This window comes from Ictalurus punctatus, chromosome 26 (genome assembly GCF_001660625.3).
Source record: "Ictalurus punctatus breed USDA103 chromosome 26, Coco_2.0, whole genome shotgun sequence".
In the NCBI taxonomy this organism is placed as follows: Eukaryota; Metazoa; Chordata; class Actinopteri; order Siluriformes; family Ictaluridae; genus Ictalurus; species Ictalurus punctatus.
The window spans coordinates 18,765,500-18,789,621 of NC_030441.2; the positions used below are offsets into that span (position 1 = coordinate 18,765,500).

Here is a 24,122-nt window from a genome sequence, read left to right on the forward strand (position 1 = left end):
CTCTCTCTCTCTCTCTCTCTCTGTAAATTATTAGGTCAAATTAGGGGTGCAAAGTAAGGTATTTCCTTAATCGATTATTGCTTTTCCCACACAACACACCCCCTTTACCTCTCGCATATACGTAGAACATGTTCATGATGCGACTGCTTTGAGCTTCTTACCTTTGTTGTAATACTCATACACGGTCACTGCTGCCGGTTGAGGTAAACCAACTTTTAACAGCATATGAACTTTGAATGCAATTCTTTCTTTAACCTTATTTGAGATCTGGAGAAAAATAAATGAAGCTAGAATAATCAAGTAAGTGGTGATTACTAATCAAGAACCAGAAGGTTTAGACGAGCTTTGATGTTGGGTTGACAGATCCTGCTAAACTAATCATTAGAATAACTGATGGTTACTCATGAAGAATTTCACTACAAGAATTATACACTGTACAAGAATTATACACTTGACGTTTTAATCAAAGAAGCAATGTGGGGTAATCACATTTTCTGGGGTTCTTAACTCAGTTTACTTGCTTAATTTAATGTAGAAATTTTTTAGAATGTATTCAGTTGTATTAGCCTTATCACTGACTTTAAGAAATCCTTATTTCTAATTCCACCTTTTTCTGTAGTTTCTTCGTTATTTGTAGATCTTTTTAACACTTAATACCGTAACTTCTCACGTTAACCATGTGAGGTCACCTTCACCAGTTTTCATTCAATATTTTATGATGGAATTAAAACGTCTGTCAGTCACTTTCTTTATCCTAATCTTGGTCATAATGTCGGCCAGTGTACTAACTCTCGTCATGGACTATGACCAAGATCAGATAAAAGAATTTGACTGTTTAAGTATTTCATGTATTTAATTTAAAAAAGCGCAGCCTACGATATATTTTTCTCAGGTTGACCATTTTATGATTTTTATTTATCTTTTAACCTGGGTTATTAAACTTTCATGAGCCACTGTGCACTAACATCGTGTTGGAGTTTATATCATTGACCAATGCACCCCTCCTTTGATGTTTGTAGGGGTCGTTCATGATATTGTAGGACAGGATTACATGGTGTATCTGTTTTTTACTTTGGTGTTCTTTATGTTTTACGGTTGTTAGATAGCCTTCTGCCATTCAACGTAAGACGTATGAATGAACAACCAACTTGTTATTCAAATGGATAGCGACGAACATGTATGTAAAATGTTTTTTGTGACCAAGCCTCCATTTCCAGCCTGGTTGTGTTTATTTTGCAAGTAGACATCAGCTGAAATTTCTCGTGCGAATGCAGCCTTAGATTTTTCGTAATTCACACCGCCTTCTATGTAAGACATGTGCTGGTCGTTGCTTGTTGTTTTGATTATTGTTTTTACCTTTTTCAGATAGATGAGGGATCTTCGCTCCAAAAGCTGTTTGTTCAGCTCAAATTTCTCAATGGACCTGTCTTTTCCAATAAACTGGAAAAACAACAACTTTTTCATCCAGTCACAATAATTATGATTCCACATAGCGATACTGTATTCCCTAATTAAGATCTACAGATGCTCCTACACTATAAATGATGGGACATGTGCATTTTTGTGATCCAAGTTATCCTAGTCGTGACCATTTTGCTACCGCTTTTTCAACTACTCTTTGGATTGCCCTGGATTACCTTCTCTTTGGATTCTGACCGGGGTCTCTGGCAATACAGAAGATGCCTGAACACTACGCTTGTTTTTTTTTTTTTTTTCCAGCTAAAGCAATATTCAGAACAAACACGAATAAAATTCACCAGGTGGAAAATCTTCACTTAAAGGGAAAGGTGTGAATAACATTCATTTGTTTTGTTTTTTTTTCTTTGCAGTGAATTTTGCCCTGTTATAAATAATTACATAAACATTCTATTGTAATTGTTTTAAATACATCTCCTTACCTGCTGAGAAATCCATAGTGTCTGGAGGTTTTCAAGGATAGAATCTGGAAATTCTTTCCTTCCTTTGCGGATTATCCAATCTCTGCCAATTAATACATTTTACCGAGCAACACATGCCATAAAAAAATTAAAATAAAAAAACAATAAATTTTATTTCCTCTATCTGTTACATTCACCCCTCCTTAATTTCAACTAAATCCTAAACATACAGAAGGTCAAGCGAGATAGATAAGTCAATCATATAAGGTACAATGTTCACACTCATTTGGTCCAACATAACCATAGGAATCTAATTCCACACACAGCATTTTAAGCTACTCATGAAGTAAGTTCAGAGAAAGCAGAAGTTGGTCAGACTACTACTTCTCCTAGTTAATGTGATGCCTTTTACACCACACAAGATGGTGGGACCCTATTCTTGTCAATGTGAACATTCTCTCATACAACCCCAAAAGAATGTACTAAGAACATAACACAGTACTCATGTCTACACTCCCTCTACCGTTTAAAACAAGGTACGTAAAGACTGTGTCCTTCTGTTAAACCCACCTACACCACTCCTTGTGAAAGGTTTTTGCACAATATTCTCTATCAGCCTATTGACTGCTTTAACAACCCTGCCTTTACGTCTTCTGACTATATGCGTCTCACTCCCTAAGTCTTGTGTAGGTTTCTGACTATCAGTCACTGTCGTGAGTGAAATGCTGTTATTTTGCCCCGTCTCATCTAAATCAGGAACACTGATTGAGGTGTCAAACTCAGTATAAGTCTCGTGGGGGTTGGAGAGCACGTTGGAACTGGGCAACTTGTTAGGAAAATGACATCTGTTAAGATAACGATGGTTACTAATGACCTTTAACGACATCTGTTAAGATAATGACATAAGTGTAGACCATATGTAATATTATCTTTGGTGTACATCTCTCAACATAATTATGCTTGATCGATCTAAGCGCAGACCATATGTGCAGAATGTATGTAACATTATCGTTGCTATACAACTCTCAACATAATTATAATTGATGACGATGACCTTTGACCTGCCAAGATAAATATAATTGCTGATAACCTTTGATCTAGACCTGTCAAAACCAATTAGTGATATGGACCATACAAACTAAACCTCTCTCTGTCCCCTACACAATATTAGGCAGGTGGCTTTAATGTCATGGCTGATCAGTGTATGTGTGCTTAAATTAATTAATATAATGAACACCATGCATCATTATTTTGACTTATTTTACTTTGTTAAATTTGTGTAGTATGAGCATGACTGTTATTTTAATAGTGACTGTGAGCAAACGAATACGGAAAGCACATTGTGGCAAAGGTTACAAACCAGACCAAACTAAAAGAGGTTACATTACACAACTGTTTATTCAATGTTCTCCTTTTAGATAATCACAGAAAGCTTTTACGTTATAGGATGAATGTTAGGATGGATAGTTGCTGAGGTGAGTGACGATAGTAAATTCACCATCACAGCAATAGAAAATAATCTTGGAAAGATGTATAAAAAAACAAAACAAAACGGAAATCCATTTTATGTAGTGCATCCAAAGTCAGTGAGGGTTTGAGCCAGTCCACTGATGCCGATGTATTTGTCTTTGTATGCAGAAGTTTGACCTTCCTCCCTTGTGGGCCAGTATTCAATCCACGTCTGCTCACCCAAGATGTACTGCAGCCTGACAACAACAAACGATAGAAATGAGGGTCTGATCACACAGATAACGTCATTAAAATGCATGGCTGAAAACTACAGGGATTTGTGTTTTCTCTCTTCTATACACCAAATTCAGCCCATGACGACTTTGTTGATTAGCTGATGAGTTAACATACTTTTCGTCTATCCTCGGTAGGTCAACACTTCGGCCCATGATGAGGTAGCTCTTGCCTTCCTCGAATCCAAAAGACTCTCTGCAGTTAGCATGACCCATGAAGCTCCTCACTTTTTCACGTACATCTGGGTCAGAACCTGTAGAGTAAACCCCCAAACACATGAATTTGTCTGGTAACACTTAATCTTCCCGGAACTTCACTTGGACGTAGACATAGACAGACAATTAAAATAAACAAACAAAAAAAAAACCCTCAATATCATAAAGGATTAAAAATGTTTGTCCAAATTTACACACACACACATGTATACATATTGTGCGACGCACAAGAAACCAAGATCGCTCCTCCCATGACTGTCGCTGTGGTGCTGAAGCTACAGCTCCGCTTCAGCACTATCAATGTTTTGGACAGCCGGAGAGCGTGTGGCAACGGGGCGGGGCCGCCAACACATACACGGCTGCTGAATGGCGGACGGCATGGGAAAATTCCACCATCCAGCAGGCAACGGGAGAGTATAAAAGGGTCGATACTCCGCTCGCAAGGGTGAGGAGGCTCTCAAGGTATCTGTGATAACCGTTGTTGTGTGTTTTGCAGCCATACCACCCTCTGACCGCACTCGCAGCTTCTCCTGACGGCAAGACGGGATCCCCGTTACTCGGGAAACCTCCAGCACATCACCTCACACCCCCACTTCCACACACATGCACACCCACACTCTCTCACAACCTGTTTCACAACTGATTGATTTTATCAATCAGTTATTGCAGTTCTTCCTGCTTGGTGATTATTGGGTAATTGTCGTTCTGCAGTATACACTAGGTTGCAAAAATGTGATGTGCATCGTGGAAATGTGCAGTTCACATTGTGGAAATCAGCATTCTACTGATTACGTATGGAATGCATTTGCACTGTTTGAATGCCAGAGGCCCCAATCTGCACAACCCATAGAGTTAAAATATACAGAGAGCACACTGGTCACGTAATCGCGTTCTTTTGTGGAGAGCCTGCGAGATCTGCATTTATGAAGGCTGATAGCCTGATAGCTCTGGTTTGCAAGAACCAACATGCATTATACGTTATATGGTTCAAGCACCCTGTTATAACGGTTTAAAATAACTCTTCAGAAGCTTTCAAACAACAACAAGGGATGAGTAAAGTGGACATTTTAGCCAACTTTGGAGCTCTATTTCTGCCACGGAGCTCAATATGTTTCCCAGGTTAGAATAATTTTTTTTTTATTATTAATTTGTCTTCATTCAAATTTTGTTCAGACTGTAATATTCTAAATAAGTGAAGTGAATAAAAATCATGAAGCCAGAATTGTGAATCAAATCAAATGATGACACGGAGTGTATCGGTACACACCTAACATGCACACGCAAGTACGAATAAATTCAGCAGTTCCAAACATTTGTTTGAATTTATGCAAACAGTAACACACGTCTTCACTAAAACATTTTAGAAATGAGGCCCAATGTTGTAGAATGTCTGTGAAACAAGGTAGTTCCTGGTATCTCATACTATACTTCAGCTGAATCGTGTCGTTCCAACACCAGCCTCTCATTGCACTGTGCATCATATACACATCGTTAAAAGCAAGCAGAACCCCGACCTTGGTTTAATGCGTACTTATTGTGAGTGAAGCAATATTTAAGATTACATTTACTGTGATGTGTTGTCATTCAGATTAATAGTAAAACATACCTTCTTTCAGGACCTCTTCAATCTTCATTTCATAGAAATCCGTGTTTGGGTTCTGGTCCACTCCCAATACTTTGACTTTATAAACTGCAAAATATATGCATTGAAACAATGTCATTGTTATATATATATATATATATATATATATATATATATATATATATATATATATATATATATATATATATATATATATATATATATATACACACACACAAATACAAATGATATACATATTATATCATTCAGTTTTATACATATTACACAGATCTGAGTCATTATAAATTATAGCACGACATGAATACAGTGAGTAAGAAATCAAACACACGGTTTGTGTCTGACTCTGGTAAATAAATAGTTCAGTGTTCACCATAATCCATGTCAGCTTCACAAGCTTTTTTCTCCCGGTCTTGCTCGTTAATGTTCTGTTTCTTCTGAATACTGCAGTTTTCTGTCTCAGGAAATATAAAACATTTCTCTCTTACACACAAATATGCAAAAAATAAAAATCACCCCTTTTCTCTTGTATAATATGTTCATTTAGATACTGGAATCAGAGCAAATTTAATACATACACACATTATATATACATACATACATACATACATACATACATATATATATATATATATATATATAGAGAGAGAGAGAGAGAGAGAGAGCTGTAAACACGTGTACCTTCAGCACACTGGCACAGATCCTGCTGGTCACTGCACAATCTGTTCAGGGCTCCATCTTTCTTAACAGGATGGTAGAACTTCACACAACGTTCCCCTACAAAGATCACAAGGGTTCATGTGGGTGTGGGTGTGGTTGGGTGTGTGGGTGTATGTGTATGGGTGTGCCACATACCTGGAGAGTAATACTCGTACACACTGACAGCTGCTGGTTGAAGCAAAGCTACACTGGTTATCTTGTGCACTCTGAAAGCAATCCTGTCTGGCACGGTGTGTGATACCTGACAAGAAAGCAAATCAGCTTCAACAGAGCAGCTTTAACCACCATTTTAATTCTTCAAATATTAAAGAAAAAAACCCCCGTTAAATGTACCTTATCTAAGTAAATAATGAGGGAGCCTCGTTCTGAAAGCTGCTTGTCCATCTCAAACTTCTGTATGTATTTGTCCCTCCCACTGGTTAGCTGATATTAAAAAGTGTAAAAACATTGTCAGACACTGCCTTCTGTGAAAATATTTCTAATGCTTATTGTACAGAAATTATTCTCACAAGGCCAGAACTATCTATCTGGCAGATTTTAGCTTACATCCGTAAGATCTTTTTCATCCACCACAAATCCTGTCAGCAAGCCGATATCCAGAATGGTCATAGTGGCATCTCGGTTCGGATCCTTAAAGCTGGATCGACGTATTAAAAAGGAAGAAAAGTTCATTCCGAAAATCATCGGGGTTACGCATGTAACCCTGTTCCCTGAGAAGGGAACGAGACGTTGCATTTAGCATAACAGTATGGGAATACCTTGCGCGCGTGACCGGTATCAGAAGCGTGTGTAAATTCATACCTCTACTTAGAGGCCAGCCATGATCAGGTGACATGGCAATTAAGCACGTCACATGATATATATATGGCACCTGTGAACCACACCGCCAGCCTCTATTATCTGAAGCGAAGACTCAATTCACAGGCCTGTCCTGGTATGACAGTGCTATGCAACGTCTCGTTCCCTTCTCAGGGAACTTTGACGTTACGTTTAGCATAACAGTATGGAAACGGGAACCACTCCGTCATACCGAGGGTACAGCCTGTTCAAGAATACCCAAGCCCGAGGGTCACTGCAAGACACTCGAGCCTGGGGTGGAATGAATATCCAAACTGTAATTACGAATGAATGTGTGTGGCGTAGACCACCCTACTTTCACTGTGTAATCACTTCAAGCAGCTCTTTATATGCTGCTCTAAGTTTTTGACACATCCTTCTAACTCCTCGGAGTCGGAGAGGAATTATTACCTTTAGGCTTTCAATAGCGGAAGGAGGAGTCGTGACGCGAGCTCCAAAATCCAGCGGAGAGCCAAATCCGGAAGACAGAGCAAGAGTTAGAGCAGCGCTTGTCTCCGGTTCCTCTTCCAGATCTATAAGAGATCCCCCAAACCTGAGACGGCTGGCTGCCTCGGCAGTGGCCGGCCCAGATCCGCGAGGCTTCCTAACTTGCTTCGGCTTCCGGGAAGAGCGCGAGTTGCAAGCCGAGCTGCTTAATGTATGCGTTACCATGCACAGCCTCTAGAGGCCACCATCGCATACTACACCACTAACACTTCACCCAGAAAGTGTGCACTATTCCCCGTGATGAAACGGGAGCAAGCCGTAACACACTTCCTGAATCCTCTCTCGCTCATTACTTCCCTCTCTTTTCTTATCTTTTCCTCTAAAAAAGGGATGGAAAAGTTTAGAGATTCTGAGAAAATATCGAGTAGAAATGAAGCGTTTTTGTCACACAAACAACCGACATGCAGTCTCGCTGAAGATAATAAGGCTAGCGGCGTGGTTCACAGGTGCCATATATATATATATATATATATATATATATATATCTCATGCGACGCGCTTAATTGCCACGTCACAGGCCTATAAGTAGAGGCATGAATTTACACAAGCTTCAGATACTGGTCACGCGCGCAAGGCGTTCCCATACTGTTATGCTAAATGCAACGTTGAAGTTCCCTTTGAAAGGGAACTCCAAAACTGTTTAATATTAATACGTTTGAATTTCTTCATAACAGAACTGAATTAAGAATCGAAATGAAAAATAAGCTAATAATTGCGTAGATCTACATGCTCTTTGTTTTGAAATAATACTCACAGAACATCAATGCTGACCTGGTAACTTTCTAGGGCATCTGGATACGATACTGAGAGATAAATATTAGAGCAGAAAAACATTATAGCAGGTATATTTTAAATATCTCAACAACAAAAATAGTTGATGGAAATGGAGTCGAACGCAGGGATTAAACATGCGGTAACCCTCACCCAATCGTTCTCTTTTCAATTCAACTTTAAGATCATACTTTGTGCAGTCACTCTTCTTTTCTATGGGTCTAGCATAATAAAGTGTCACAACCTACAAAAAAAAAGAGGAATTATAATAAAAAATAAATAAATAAATACAAATACAAAAACAAAGGACTATGTAGTATCCATGAATACTCACTTTGAGAACTCCAGCACCAGTTCCTTTAGCAGTAATATTAAACTCTTGCTTGAGCTGAACCTGTAAAAGTCCAGGCACAGAAATCTTCTACTCAGTGTATATATTTTACTACAATATGGACAGAAATCTTAAAGCTGCAGAATGTAAACATTTAGTAATTTTGCCCTCTCGTAGATAAGGCTATTGTGACGGACAGGTGGAAGAACATTTTGTAACGTAGGTCGAGCTGTGCTCTTCTCCACGTCGTGGAGGAATCTGATGACTGAGAGGCAACTAATACACATTCAAGGAGGATTCAGGGCGTGTCCCAAACCACATTCTGCATACTACATAGGATGCCTAAAATAGTATAAACATTATTAGTGAACCGATACTATTTAGAATGTAGTATGTGGGTTGTGTGTATGTACAGTGGATATTTAAAGTATACACACCTGTTAAAATGGCGGGTTTCTGTGAAGTAAACAACAACAACAACAACAAAAAACCCTAATGAAACTACTATGAATCTCGTCAGAACCTCTTCTACCTTTATTGTGAAATTGTAACCTAGATATTAAAGTGAAAAATATTCCTCTTCTTCGTTTTTCCGCAGAAGCCTTAAGGTTTAGTGCCAAAATGTTGCGCCAAACATATCTTTTGGTATTATGGGCAAAAAAGTAAAACTTTAGTCTCATCAGACCATAACATAACATAAAACATATTACTCCACATGGTTTTGGAGATTTTATTATTTTATTTATTTATTTATTTTATTTATTTGTTTTGCAAACTTTATCTGGGCTTGGATATTTTGTTTTGTTCTTGGTTAAAAAAAGGCTTCCATCTTACTGCCGACCCTCGTACATATGAAGAATTCAGGAGATCGTCATCACATGTATGGAGCAACCAGTACTTGCCAGAAATTGCTGCATTTATTTTAATGTTGCTGTTGGCCTCCATGACCAGTTTTGTCCTGATCTTCTCCTTAATTTTAGAGGGACATCCTGTTCTTAGTAGAGTCAATGTCGTGCCATATTTTCTCCACTTGGTGATTATTGTCTTTACAGTGTTCCATGGTATATCCAATACCATGGAAAATTTTTTTTATAACCCTCCCCTGATTTTTCAACAATGAGATCCCGTAACTGCTTTATAAGCTCTTTGTGGCCCATGGCTTTTCCAGTTGGATGTTACCAAGAAGATGTCAGGAAAATCCTACTGGAAGAACCGGACTTTATTTGGGGGTAATCAGTCAATTGATGGCAGGTGTACACTAGTTTAACATGAGTTTGAATGTTATTGGTTCATTCTGAACACTGTCACAGTCCCAATATTAAAAGGGCGCACACACTTAGTGAGAAATGTTTTGGGGGGGGCTTCCAATACTCAGCTTTCATGTTTGCCACTTAATTTTTATATGTTGCAATTTCACAATAAAGGTGAAAATGATTCTGACGTGTTTTAACTTAGTTTCTATTTTTCTTTTTTTTACATCACAAAAAACCTGCCATTTTAACCAGGGTGTGTAGACTTTATATCCACTGCGTTACCAAGGTTTCTGTATTATCAAATTTTTATGACTGTTTGTTCAACATGCACATCACAGTCATATCACAGAGTATCTGAGAGCAAAACCTTCATCCTTTAGCAAGAGCTAGTCTTTTCTTTAGCATGCTAACATTAGACAGTGAGCTAGCTAGCACTGCCTGTTTTGGACTTTATTGTGATCCAGCAGCACCATGCTCATGAAATGCTTTTTAAGAATATATTTTAGAACAGTAAAACAATAGAACTAGTTTTCTTTGGACGGAAAATAACCTTGTCTGAACGTGTGAGATGTGCATTGTTCCTGGTGAAAGTCCATCTGATGGCACGTGTTCGTCCACTCACGCTCACTTCCACATCCAAGTCTGCATTCTGACCAGCCCTTACTTGCTTATAGTACTCAGCCACTGCTTGGAACACAATGATGGTTGCCTAGGTGACATGTAAAAGCAGAGATACTTCAGTACAATCTCATATTGAATTAACTTTCTGTCAACTCTTTTTAAACTGAAAGAATTTGATTTACATTTATAATGACCAAAGGATGTTAGTAAGTAAAATCAATTCTTAAAAAAAACAACAATGTTTATACACTGGACTGAATTTTGAAACTTAAATCGTTACTTTCACTTTCTTCTACATCTAAGGTGACATGCATAACCCCAGTAATGTTACAGATCCAGACAGAAAATATAGAGTATTACTTCAAAGACACCTTCAATTTTAAGCAAACAAACCAAATAGGCCAGCTGTCCAGCATGTTCACTCAAGTTAAAAAAGGAAAGAAAAACTTCTCAACCTACCTGGGTGGTGCCATGACCCCCATATGGACTACTCTGCCTATTGAGCCAATTAACAGCTTTTCCTGCTGCATCAAAATCCTTTGCTTTTACTAGAGCCAGCACAGCATATGCTGTTGCCTCCAGGGAGAAGTGATGTCCTCCAGAAACTTGCCAGTATGCACCGTCTGTGCACAAGATATACAAAGAAATGAAAAAGCGCTTCCTAGAGGGTTGAATTCATTTGAATTCAAGCGATCCTGACCTTCAGAGGAGAACTGCAGCAGGCGATCTCTGTTAAAATTGCCAGCGTTGGCCAAGGCATAGGAAGATATAGCAACTGCATACTGATTGGTCAAAGAGGGGAGCCTGTGTTCCAAATATGCAATGGCTTTCTTGGAAGACTCTGGAAGACTCTAAATGACAGAAAGAAAGAGCAGAATTATACAAAAGCTGGTGTACATGTTTGATCATTTCCACTTATTACATATGCAGATATAAGTAGACATACTCCGACTAATTTGGCACAAAGATGGTTTGCTTCTTGCAGGGCAATCAGGACGAACGCTGTCAGAGAGGCGTCAGCATCATTACCTCGTACACCACCCTGGAATCGCACAGAAAAGTCTTTAGCGTTAAACCAGACCTCACAGAAATAGTAGATTTGAGGTTAATTGTAGATGTCACTAACGTCAGATGGAAAATAAATCTAAGCTCAACTTACAACCATCGAGCTTTGAAGCACTGGAGCACTTTCTTTAAACTCGCCGTCTGGCATCTGTGCATTTAGAATCAACCACTTGATGGAATCGCAGAGAACATTTTCATCTATGCTAATGAGGTCACTGGCCAGAGAAAAGACTTTGACCACATATGCTGTCAACCTTTACCACAGAGAAGGCAAGTGATCAATATATTACCTAGGATTGAATGATGTGTCAAAATTGATAAAGTACTCAAAATTGGATTGTTCTCTTTTACCATGTGCTGCTAGGTCTAGCTAGCCATGCAGCGTAAGAACCATCAGGTTTACGGAATGTAAGTTCTCGTGCATATCCTAAGAGAGGGAGAGAAAGAAGGATCATTTTCTTAGTCTTACCAGTTCCAAACTTTCAACCATTTTATTAAAAGCACCTCAAAAAGCTCTTAAACTAAAGGCACCAACACTTTAGTAGATCTAAGCTGTGGATCCAGACAATACTGACACACTCTGGGCACACTCTTAAACACTATCTACCCAATAAAATAAAGCCAGACCCCTATCTTCTAGCATGGTCCAGTGGCTCAGCAGGTAGCATTAATGCCTCACAAGTCCAGGATGTAATTTTCTATAGCTTATTTTCAACTCATTGTCCTTTTAGGGCATGTACTGTACCAGAGAGAATTGTGCAATTAAAAAAAAGGCAGGAGAAATATTTCTGAGACAAATTTTGCTAAGCAGAGCTGGACTGGAGGAGGAAGAGGAGGAAGAGGAAGAGGAAGGGACGAGGTCTATACAGCTCTTTAATTCAGGGAAGGCAATTTCATAAGAAAAGCCTCCAGCTTGTCTCCGAGATTTTTTTTCAGCTTGCTGCTCTGGTTGTTTGCAGCTCTGGTGAAACGTTACACCATAGGATAACTCGTGAAATATGACAGATAATGAGAAATGCTTCATGAGCAAAATGGCGTGTTACTGCGTGTTACTGTGTGTTATACTTTTTATCTGTAGTGTCCTTACTAAACCTTATTTAAACCTATATAAACCTTAGAAATTTGCTGTATAGTGTTTGGGAAGTGTTTGCTGTATAGTGTTTTCTCACCTGTCTGTATGTGCTGGATAGCCTCACTACGTCGTTGCACGCCAACTCCTTCCCACTGCTTGGTGGTATCCAAGTAGTGTGTGGCAATAACAGGCAATGTCATATAGATCATGGTTTGCTCGCCACAGCCATGGGGCTGTACGATTAGTTTCCCCATGAAGTTTCCACTGATGGCTTGCTCGATTGTCTGACTCACCTCCTGACCTGCAGGTAAATATATGAATAGTATGATGGTTGTTAGGGTGGATAAGCAGGTAATCACTGTTGTGGTTAACATTATTATGTATTAAACTGTCTACCAATGGCCTTACAATGAAAGAAGGTAAAATACAAAAGGATACAGTTACAAAATGATCATGGGTGTTGGACTATGAGTGTTTGGTGAGAACAGGTGGAAACAGGAGAAAGGAGAAGAGAATTGAGATTTGGAGAACCTATCACTTGACCCCCTCTTTCTACCGTTGTTCTATAATTAGTAGTTTTTTCTTTAGGTGGGTGGTTGGGGGTGTATCTCAGGGACGACACAGCCCCCCCAAAAGAAAAAAATTAAAAAATAAATAAATAAAAATCTGATGGTCCAGACCAGGTGCCATCTCAAGGATTGCATTTGATAGGATTTTTTAAATTGTCAAACATGAATTCGGAATTCGGAATTCGATGGAGTAGGACGCGAAGTTGGAGACTCCTGCTGATTTCAATTAAAATTGTAATTAATTTGCTCTTTTCGGTCATACATTGTATTTTGACTTATTCTACTCTGTTTCCTTGTTTGCAATTTTAACTTTGTGGTACGTTAAAATGTCTGGAAAGAACACGAAAACCCGTGGTAGCATTCAGACACGACTGAGGCCAAGTGTGCGCGCCACGAGCGAGCCTCCTTCTCCCCCTGAATCCACATCGCCGAGCGGTGACCCTGACTTCACCGCACTCAGGCTTGAGTTTCTGTCTTTACTGAGGAAGGACATCGCCGATATTTTTAAAAAGGAGCTCCAGAAGCTCCAGGAGACTCTCGGGGGTGTGCTGTCTACTGTCCAGCTTGACCTGCAGGCCGTGAAGACACAGCTGGCTAGTGATAAAGTCGTTACCGAGGCTACCATGTCAACACTGAAAGGTACTGTTGGGGAAATTGAGCACGTGCTCTCCGGTTGCACCGATGACATAGTTCAAATGAAGACTACTATCGAGTTGCTCACTGCGACCGTGACTCAATTAGAGAATAAATATGAGGATTTGGAGTCGGGGTCACGGTGCAATAACGTTAGGATAGTGGGAGTTCCAGAGGGCGCTGACACCTATACAACCGCTGCTGTAGCGGCCTTGTTAAAAGAAACGTTTGGTCTGGAGAAGGAGCCGGTTTTGGACCGGTCCCACCGGACCCTTCAGCCGAAGCCCAAGCCTGGTGAACGAGCTATGAGTTATTATGTGCGGATTCCACTATCACAGTGACTGTGTTGACATTTTACGCCGTGTGAGAGAGCTCCAGCGGATTAAAGTGAGGGATTTGACCATCTCCGTTTTCCCTGACTACACAGCCAAGATAGCCCGTGCCCGGGCCGCGTTTAATGAGGTTCGGCGTCAACTTCGTGGTATTGAGGGCGCTCGCTATGGAATACTTCACCCAGCTCGGCTTCGAATTACATATAACGGTGTCCAGAAGGACTTTAATTCAGTGGAGGAAGCAGGAGACTATGTTAAACTCTTGATATTGGGGTGAACTGCATCACCTTTTTCGCTCTTCTATTATTTTAATTTTTTGCACTCGGCCTTCCAGCTCTACAGAATTCGGATTTTTATTAAAGATATTGTCGTTGCATTACTCCACCTAGATTTTGTGGACTTACTCCTCTTAAAATGTACTTCTGTATTAATGTGCTTCTCTGTTTTGATACTCTGACCGAGTTAGAGTTTCTGTTTATTTAATTTTATTAGTGTTATCTCCTCGGCTTTACCTGCTACACTGTTATTTGTTACAAGTCTTTAAAAGGTAAGGACATTATATTTATTATTGTGTGCAGACTGTTTATCAGACTTGGTAATTTTGTTGGTTAGTTCAGCTTACTCTCTGAGTTGTTTTCACATTGTGGACAACGTTCGGTTTTTGTAGGATACACTGCTGTCTCATTTGTTTATGGAGACTTTGGGTGTGGGTGTTTGGAGGATTGTGAGAGTAAGCAGAACATGCCAATGCTTTGAAGGATGTAATGTTATTTAATTGCGAATCTGTTTTTAGAGGATTTAAACCTAACATGGTGAACAAATTATATTATAGAATCCAGGCAATTTTACTGGGGTTATCTCATACAGTGTAGCAAGTAATAATCTGGTAAGACCTTTGTAATATCACAGTCTTAAAGAGAAGCAAATTAGTAAATGAATCACATGTAAATGAATCATATGTAAATGAATCACATGAATATGAATCATATGAATATGAATCTCATGAAAATGAATATCATGAAAATTAATCACATGTAAATGAATCATACGTAAATTAATCACATGTAAATGAACCATATGAAAATGAATAAATAAATTAAAGACAAATTGTCAAACATAACTAGTCTACTTGCACAATAGGTGGCAGTACACACACTTAAGTTGGTATTACAAAAAAAAGAAGAGTATGACTCAATTAATATATGTGTGTGCTGATCATATGATCACGTTTGTCATGATGAAACTGTAGCATTACCAAAACGGGAATCATCTGCACTTTTGAAGAGCCCCTGGTCAACCCCCATAATGGTCCAGTTTCATGGCAAGCTTTTTAGGCACATTGTCCATTCATGCCATTGTCTGTTGCTAGTGCTTTAGAAGACTAATAATTAACCACACACACAAAGTTCTGAATACCTTTCTAACATGCACATTGCCCCAACCAGTCTAACGAAGGTACTAATGCATCCTCTGCTCTTTACCTGGCCCTGATACATCTGGACAAGAAAGACATTTACACGAGAATGCTGATCAGTGACTTCAGCCTGATTTTAAAGTCCATCCAACTAATATTTTTTCAAGTAGTCAGCATGGTCTACTGAACCTCCAGTACTACTGTCCTGGACCTGTATTGGTCCATACTGGCTTATATTGATATGTTGAGTTTCTTCTTACCAGCCACAGTGATGTAAGTTTGTGCAGGAGTGTTTGGAACTTGTCCATTTGGTACATCAGTCTTCAAATGCAGAACTTGAACACCACCTTTTATTCCAAAAAAAAAACACAGAAAGAGCAAGAGAAATAGAATGAAATAGAAACTTATTTATGCGCCTAAAAATGGAAAGCCTGTATGTGCAGAATAAATGTTTTTTCTTTTGTAGGTATAAAACACAGAAAATCTCACCAGGTACTCGAGAAGGATTCAGTTCCAAATTTTGTTCTGGGAGTTCAGTTAAGACACCTTCAGACTGAGCAAGTACAAAAAAAAAAATTCAGATCTTATGTTTATGGACCTTATCTTAATCTAAGCATTGCATTTCATTTCATTTAACACGGTATGTTAACAAATGTTTGTGAAGAGTTTCACAACATCTATAAGAAAGTTCATGCATTCCTTTGTTTGTTTTTTTCAGCTACATATAATTCTTTAACCCTCTTACCCCATATGGCCGAAAAACCGGCTTGCCCGTCTTTGATCTATTCCCGTAAGGACGATATACCGGCTTTGTCGTCTATGCCAAACACCCGTAAGGCCGATATAGCGGCTTTACAGTGTAAACGTTTTCCCTGTAAGGCCGGTGTACCGGCATTACTCGGCTATGATTCCTTACTTATTTAATTATTATTTTTTGACCCGGAAGGTTGATGACGTCATGACGTCACGACGTGATTACGTTATTACGCCGGCATTACGATGAAGATCGGAGCGTGAATATTGGTGTACTAGTAGAAGTGAACTAAAAATGCCAAAGCGAAAAGCTAATCGTGTTCCAGCTAAAGTTACACCTACAGTGAACACAGGTACATCTAAAACAGTGAAAAAAAGAAAAAAACATACACAGTTCCACAGGCGAGAGCGAGTATTCTAGATAGAGACAGCAGTGAAAGTTCAGGCGATGTTGAAACCGAAACTGACAGAGACGCAAACTCTCCTGATTCAGACCCTGACCCGTCTTCATCTTCAGCATCAACCAGTGCGACTGACACTGCAGGGGTCTGGAGTCATAACGGGACCATTTCTGTTCATTCGTGAAAACACTACCTGTTGGTCTGATTATCACCAGAAACTTGACTTTTGGCGCTAAAATGCATTTATTTATTTATTATTTACTTGCATTTATTCAAAGGCACTGACCACGCTGATGCTCGTATGGTACTTGTAAATGAGTATAAGGATTTTAGCGAGCATTTTTCATCATTTCTCTAGTTAAGAATTGTGCTCTAAGTGGAGTAAAAACACTGAACTGCTTCATTTTCAAAGTAATATTACACAAATAGATTATTACAATTTGTTTCAAGGCCTAAATATGTTACAATTAAAATGTTGATTTTGGGGACAATTTTGGCCTGGGAACTCAGGGTTGGCGTGCTGTTTCTATGGGGAATATAGGGTTGTGGGACATAATACTGTGGGAACTAAGGGGAAAGAGGGTTAAAATGCAACCCACATCCTGTTAAGGGATTTTACTAATGCTGTATGGGAAAAAAAAGTATATATAATCTGCTGTTACTCACCACAACCTTCAGTTTTTTCCTTACTCCATCATGAAGTGTTGCAGTTGCAGCCTGCACCTCTATATCGTGGAGCCCTATTTCCATGGGAATAATCACATATGGGATGGCTCTTGTGGACTTGGGGTCAATGTTAACTGTGAGACGGTATTTGCTCTTTTTGCTGGCTGCGCTGCAAACATGCTCCGTCTCAAAGAATTCCACACGCACCTGGTGGGCACAGGAAGTCAGACAGATGTCCTCAGCATCAGGACAAAGCAGGGAGTACAGTAACCTATTGTGAAGCAGGCATGAGTGTGAGTAGTGAAGTGGACTAAGTGGCTGAACTGAAACAATTTCATTCGTATGTCTTCAGTAAACGGTTTAAGCCAGTCAGGGTGGCAGTGGATCCAGAGCCTGTCTCAGGTGCACTGGGGGCATGAGCAGAACTAGACCCTGGATATGATGCTAATCCATCACAGGGCACTGTGAACATATGAATGCAATTTAGCATAGCCAATCAACCTGCTGGGCATGTTATTGTGAGGTAGGAGGAAACAAGAGGACCTGCATAACACCACACTGTTGTTGTGAACTGAACCATATGTTTAATGTAGAATTGCAGATGCTAGAAAAAAATACCTTCTGTTTCTTATTGGAGAAGTTATAAAGAATAGCCTTGATTTCTAGTTGTTCATTGCGTACTGCCGAGTAAGGTAACTTGAGATCTATGAAGAAGTCTTTTGCCACTGTTATTTCATAGGGATCAGCCACACAGATTCCTATATGGAAAGAGAAATGTGTGTTTTAATATTTTTTCTATCATATGCCAGTCCTTGCAGGTGTTTATTTTGGATTTTTAGACATATCACTGTTTACATTAGGATAAGCAGATGTGGCACTGACCATGGGTCTGAGACAGACTGATGGCTAGGACTTGCCAAGTAGTAATAGAGTCTTTTAGATAGTTTGTGCGCGATGTGAGGCTTGTTGAATCACTAGAGTGAAAAGGAAAAAGCAGATCAGATCAGTACTACCGTTAACCTCCAGAATGATATACTAACAGAAATATTGGATTATTGCATTTACCATGGTAAGTTTCCTGCACAGGCTGGCAAGTCTATGTCATCCCACAGCCAGCTCTCAGGGAACTGTGTTCGGGTAACAATTTCATCAGAACTTATGTAGTCATCATCATCATCTTCACCTGGATACAGTTATATTTCTAATCATGCCTTGGACAAGTGGCAAACCTTCACATGTCAACTTGGTAGGCTTAAAATATTGATATATTTGCAATATTTGTGGAGCAGTGAAGCAAGCATAGCACTGTTGCATGAAAGTCTTTCCCCTCATTTTCCAGCCAACTTAAGTAAAGTAAATAATATATATATATATATATATATATATATATATATATATATATATATATATATATATATATATTATTAATAGTATAATAATAATAATAATAATAATGATGATTATTATTATTATTATTATTATTATTATTATTATTATTATTATTATTATTATTATTATTCTGACAATTTGTCTTCAAAGACAAGTCCATACACCACATAATTGCAAAGGATGCTTGGACCCCACAGATTGCCCCTTTAAGCTATATTTATTATTATTTTCTGTGTGTGTGTAAACACTGTGGAAATAAAATAAATAAAATAAAAAAGGTAAAGCTAAGTAAAAAGTTTGTGTAAACTGGTGTAACCATTTATAATGTTTATTTTCCATGCAATTGACCAAATAAGATGATTTTCTTACTGGCACAGATGTAATAAGGACTATGGCTACACTATGTCTATGTCTTCTTTGACTCTGTATTAAAGTACTGGACTGGATAACCATGTTAGCGACCACATTTATCCAAGCAAAACATGGAACTGGGTAAGGAAGTTAGTTAATGAAGCGATGATTTGATTTGACTGGCTTCAAAAAAACAACACTGCAATGATCTTTTTTTTTTTTAAAGCTCACATTTAGTTAAATCTGAAAAATAGTTTTTAATATATATATATTTAAAAACCTTACACAACTCAAACAAAAATAAAGAATAAAATGGGTTCTTACTGCGAGCCAGATGCAACAACTCTTCCTGGTTTTCCCTGTGTTTTTGGATCTCTGTACAGCAGTCCAGGAAGGCCTGGACACACTCGGAACCATCCAAAATGTATGTAGCTCTCCGATCACATGAGTAGCCCAACCGGTTCGGCCTCAGTCCGTCACCACAGCATTTCTTCTGTTCGCCGGTATATTTACCAACTTAAGAAAGGGTATAATTGAAGATAATCACTGTGAAATTTGTGGCTAAATTAACAATCATACAAATTGGTGAATAAAAAGTCCAAATTCTTACTCAGTGTTTGGGTGATCTGTAGTAGAGTCACAGCTCTCCGTTTTCTCTTTGGTGGGGCGGGACATGCAGGATCTATTAAAAAAAAAAAGGAAAATTCTTACAGTATATAGCTTTTATCTGAAGTCTTAACCTACAGTTTTCCCCCCGTAACTTTTCTGTTCATCTTTAATATGTTAATATCAGTTATATAACAGTATTGTTGAATTCTGGATGATTCTCTGACTGTTGAGAAGGTGTTAATTAATTTTCCTTAACAGCAGCTCTGAGTGTAGTGCAGCTGCGAATCAAAAGGTTTGCATTAACGTGATTGTTCTAATGCATTATTGTGTATGTAGTAAAAACTCATTCACAGGGGCTTGCCAGATATAATTTTAAAACATACACTATATGGCCAAAGATTCGTGGACCCCCGAGAATCACACAATATTTGTATTTTTGAGCATCCCTTTCCAGAATTATCCCCCCTTTGCTGTTATAATAACCACCACTCTTCTGGGAAGGCTTTCCACCAGATTTAGAAACATGGCTGTGGGAATTTGTGATCTCTCAGATTACCACAAGAGCATTATGCTCAGTGGGGTTGAGGTCATTTCTCTGTGCAGGACACTTGAGTTCTTCCACTCTGACCTTAACACACCATGTCTTCATGGAGCTCGCATTGTTTACAGGGGCATTGCCATGCTGGAACAATTTTGGGCCTCATAGTGAAGGGAAATTGTAATGCTACAGCATACAAAGACATTCTATACAATTCATTTGGAACATTGTGTCAACAGATTGGGGAAGAACCACATATGGTTATGATACCACATATGGGTGAATTTTTCATTGAGGAGGTATTTAACATTGAGCGTTTAACAGTCAGAGGTAAAGCTGGACCAGGATCGTCTTCAGGACAGAGGAGTTTGCGGTTTCTTTGTAACACGGCAAGCTATGTTGTGTTTTGTTTGTTTGTTTGTTTGTTTTATTCTTCAATAGAATAAAGAGATGCTGTTGAGGGAACAACTGTTTGCAGCTGCTATAACACACATGATAACAGGATCTAACATGTTTCACAGATGTTCCACACCAATAATTGTAACTGCAAATGGATAAAAATTATACTAGGTGGTTCTTTAATAAATGGAATAATTAGAATAGTTGGGAAATCGCTGTGGTATAAGCAGAAAGAAACACTTAGGGACAGGCATGTAGCAAAATAATCAACTTTGTGGTAGTAAAAGTAACTGCTTCATCACACCACTTGCTGATGATTATTTATCCATTACAACACCACACGCAGTGTTTTATTTATTACTTTAAAAATGTCTGCTTTACCTGATCTTATATTGGTACCTCCTGCTTTATCAGACTGAAACAGCAGACCTGCATCATAGAAAACACCCATATCATTTGTACCACTGCCTGCTGTACAGCCAGTATCATGCTTCTCAATGATGTCCCAGACCTATTGGGGGAAATAGACAAGAATATTACACAAAAGAAAGAATGTTACTGTAAATATGTACAGTATATTTTCTCTGAGAAAATTAGACCAGCTGGGTCCCAGCACCAATCTGTGCGACATTGTTTCACACATCTTGTGCCATTGACTGATTCCTGAGTAATCCGAACATAAAACTAAAAGATACAAGACGTACTCCGAGAATTAAAAACCTCTGCCAGGTATTTCTTACCTTGCTCTGTGTGAGTCTGTTCTTGTTGAGGACAAAGACAGCCTTATCCACCGCTACCAGACCAACCTTGGCACTTGGATCTCCAGTAACTATGAGATGAAACTCATCACCAGGCTCAAATACCTTCTTGACATTTAAACTCTCCTTTACATCCAGCTTGAGCTACATTACATAAGATTAGAAAAAAGAAAAGAAAAGAAAAGAGAGAAACTAAATATTCATTAGCTGGCCCACCGGCCAAAAAGAAGCTCCAATGGGCTATATTCCATTTAGTCACATCATATTCCCTACAGTCCATTACATATTTATTCTACAGTCTATTATATTTCATTACGTCTACTGTATTTGATTATTTTTTACTACATTCTGTTTTTATTATGCGTGTATATCCTTAGTGCTTGTGGGACGAGTAACTAAGGAAACATCACATGTATGTAATATGTATGTGACAAATAAAGAACCTTGAACCGACTGTAGCAGATTGCCTACCGTTCCCATGCATGTGTCCTTCACGTCGACCCAGACCGAGTCCGACACGACCTCAGAAAATCCTATGTGGTAATACGCCACCACTCGAAATGAGGGAACCAGGTCCTTGGTGACGGGTAGAGACAGAGTCACTAGCGACTGCCCTTGTCTCTTAAACCTCTCCGCTCTCACAATCTGTCCTTTACTAAGGATCTGACACAAACAGAAACATCAGAGCTTTGAGTTATTTATTTATTTATTTATTTACTTATTTATTATTTATTTAAAACATTATTTTCTTTAGTTATTAAAGTTAGGTTTTAGGGTTTGGTATAGGCTTAGCATTCTTATTACTGTAATACACAAGCCAGTAGAACTACCTCACAGTATCACCAAGATATTTAAAACAATGTGTATGTAAGAGATACCAACCAGATAAGTGAAATCTTGAGTTTGGGCACTACTTTTGAAGTTTAGATTGATGTTTATCTGATCATTGATTTTCAGTTCTGCAGCGTCGACGCTTATATGTAGGTAATTGTTGGAGTTTCCTTTGGTGGTGTAAGCCTGGGCAGTCATCTTGTTTTCTGCTTGTCTTTCATCTGGTATGCCTGGGGCTGTGGTTCTTGCCTGGTTATACAACAAAATAAAAATTTCTAGTATCATTCAGTGCTTTTAAAAATGTACCCTCTGCTGAAAAATTCCTCTTGATCCAGCGACCAGCTTCCAAAACACCGGCCAAATAACACTACAGTAAAGCAAACATTTATTTATTGATTGATCAGTTTAGTTGAGTAATAAGGAAGCTGGAAAATAACTTAGCTACTGGCCTGTTATTTTATTTTAAGCTGGGACTGGATGTAAATATTATGCTTCCTTATAATTCCTATTGCTGTGGAGTTCATTTTATTTATAAATGTTCACATTTGTCAAAACCAAATAGGTCCTTACACCCTCTTTTACATGACTTACGGTGATTTGTAGAGTCTTGTCTTCTCCCTGGGTGTTCACTATAACCTTGGCCATGCCGTTACTCTTGGTTCGACCCCTCACATCACCGGGCTTGACCAACACTTCCACATTTTCAGCAGGTGACTGGTCAGGATTGGTCACATAAACCTTTTCAAATCCAGATCAGACATACAATGTGTAATAATTGTTTTTTAATGAGATTAAAATGCTGCATATCACTCAAAAGTACTGAATTTTTGATCATGGACATTTATGAAATTTAACATGAGCAACATACCGATGCTAATCATTTATGCTAATTAGCTAGTGCTCCAGCAAATTATTACGTTGTTTTTTTTTAGCCAGTTGTAACATTGTAAGGAGCTGTAAAGATATATATGTTTAAGAGAGCATGGTTAAATGCTGTATATATGTTAGGGGGAAAGAAAATGTTTTATACCGTGACATCGAAAGACATTCCAGGGTGGAAGAATTTTGGGGTTCTCTTGAACTGGATGGTGTAGGGTGATGTCACAATTTGAATGCCCCCTTTCTCTGCTTCAACCATTTCGCTACCTGAAATATTGTTAAAGTTAAATGACAGCCGAAAGATGGCATTATGCAGTCCCTCCAGGATTTCGCAATTTTGTGATCACAGAAATTAATGCAAAAATCAAGGAAACTTTTCAGTATTTGGAGGAGCTTGCAATTGCTCAAAATGAACACAGATTTTCCACAGATTTGGGCCAAGACACGTCATGTGATGTCATCACAATGTGCATTCAGCCAAAGCCGTCTTCGATTCAGATGGGTACAGCTAAAATGTCTCATTTACCAACAAACATCACTAAATTAGGACTAAATTGTTTTGTGCGATTGCAATTTCACAAAATTCCACAAAAAAAGCACAAAAATCTCCACAAATTGCATCGCAAACTTGGGGAAAAAAAGCTGCAGCAAAATCAAGCATTTTTGGCCACAACAATCACAAAAAGACTCAGTGAAATCATGGACTGATTATGTTATGTGTGAATGTAGATCTCACTCAAACACACACACACACACACACACACACACACACACACACACACACACACACACACACACACACACACACACACACACACACACACACACACACACACACACACACACACACACACACACACACACACACACACACACACACACACACACACACACACACACACACTGCTGGGGTCTTACCGGTCTCAGTTAAAACACTGACTGAAATGTACAAAGAGTCTCCAACCAGGTCAGCAATATTTTGGAAGGA

The 24,122-nt window shown here is 38.8% G+C and overlaps 1 protein-coding gene across 1 annotated transcript in view; it reads right to left on the minus strand.

Annotated features, from left to right (window-relative positions):
* Nucleotides 1–3,256: 3,256 nt before the first annotated feature.
* LOC124627631 (complement C3-like) overlaps nt 3,257–24,122 on the minus strand; it is a 25,846-nt gene continuing 4,980 nt past the window's right edge. Inside the window, exons 9-41 of the mRNA XM_053676096.1 lie at nt 24,053–24,122; nt 23,286–23,401; nt 22,847–22,993; nt 22,307–22,504; nt 21,896–22,087; nt 21,407–21,568; nt 21,048–21,177; nt 19,731–19,802; nt 19,445–19,636; nt 18,446–18,563; nt 18,263–18,354; nt 17,999–18,138; nt 17,381–17,587; nt 16,050–16,113; nt 15,821–15,907; nt 12,710–12,913; nt 11,892–11,967; nt 11,635–11,794; nt 11,422–11,517; nt 11,176–11,326; nt 10,935–11,098; nt 10,405–10,563; nt 8,605–8,664; nt 8,424–8,514; nt 8,254–8,302; nt 6,702–6,792; nt 6,489–6,578; nt 6,291–6,396; nt 6,117–6,212; nt 5,809–5,889; nt 5,442–5,525; nt 3,738–3,873; nt 3,257–3,583 (exon numbers count right to left, since the gene is read on the minus strand). The exon at nt 24,053–24,122 is cut by the window's right edge and continues 51 nt beyond it. Of these exons, the coding sequence (XP_053532071.1) occupies nt 3,442–3,583; nt 3,738–3,873; nt 5,442–5,525; nt 5,809–5,889; nt 6,117–6,212; nt 6,291–6,396; nt 6,489–6,578; nt 6,702–6,792; nt 8,254–8,302; nt 8,424–8,514; nt 8,605–8,664; nt 10,405–10,563; nt 10,935–11,098; nt 11,176–11,326; nt 11,422–11,517; nt 11,635–11,794; nt 11,892–11,967; nt 12,710–12,913; nt 15,821–15,907; nt 16,050–16,113; nt 17,381–17,587; nt 17,999–18,138; nt 18,263–18,354; nt 18,446–18,563; nt 19,445–19,636; nt 19,731–19,802; nt 21,048–21,177; nt 21,407–21,568; nt 21,896–22,087; nt 22,307–22,504; nt 22,847–22,993; nt 23,286–23,401; nt 24,053–24,122 (4,023 nt within the window). The 3' untranslated portion in view covers nt 3,257–3,441. The remainder of the gene's footprint in view (nt 3,584–3,737; nt 3,874–5,441; nt 5,526–5,808; nt 5,890–6,116; nt 6,213–6,290; nt 6,397–6,488; nt 6,579–6,701; nt 6,793–8,253; nt 8,303–8,423; nt 8,515–8,604; nt 8,665–10,404; nt 10,564–10,934; nt 11,099–11,175; nt 11,327–11,421; nt 11,518–11,634; nt 11,795–11,891; nt 11,968–12,709; nt 12,914–15,820; nt 15,908–16,049; nt 16,114–17,380; nt 17,588–17,998; nt 18,139–18,262; nt 18,355–18,445; nt 18,564–19,444; nt 19,637–19,730; nt 19,803–21,047; nt 21,178–21,406; nt 21,569–21,895; nt 22,088–22,306; nt 22,505–22,846; nt 22,994–23,285; nt 23,402–24,052) is intronic.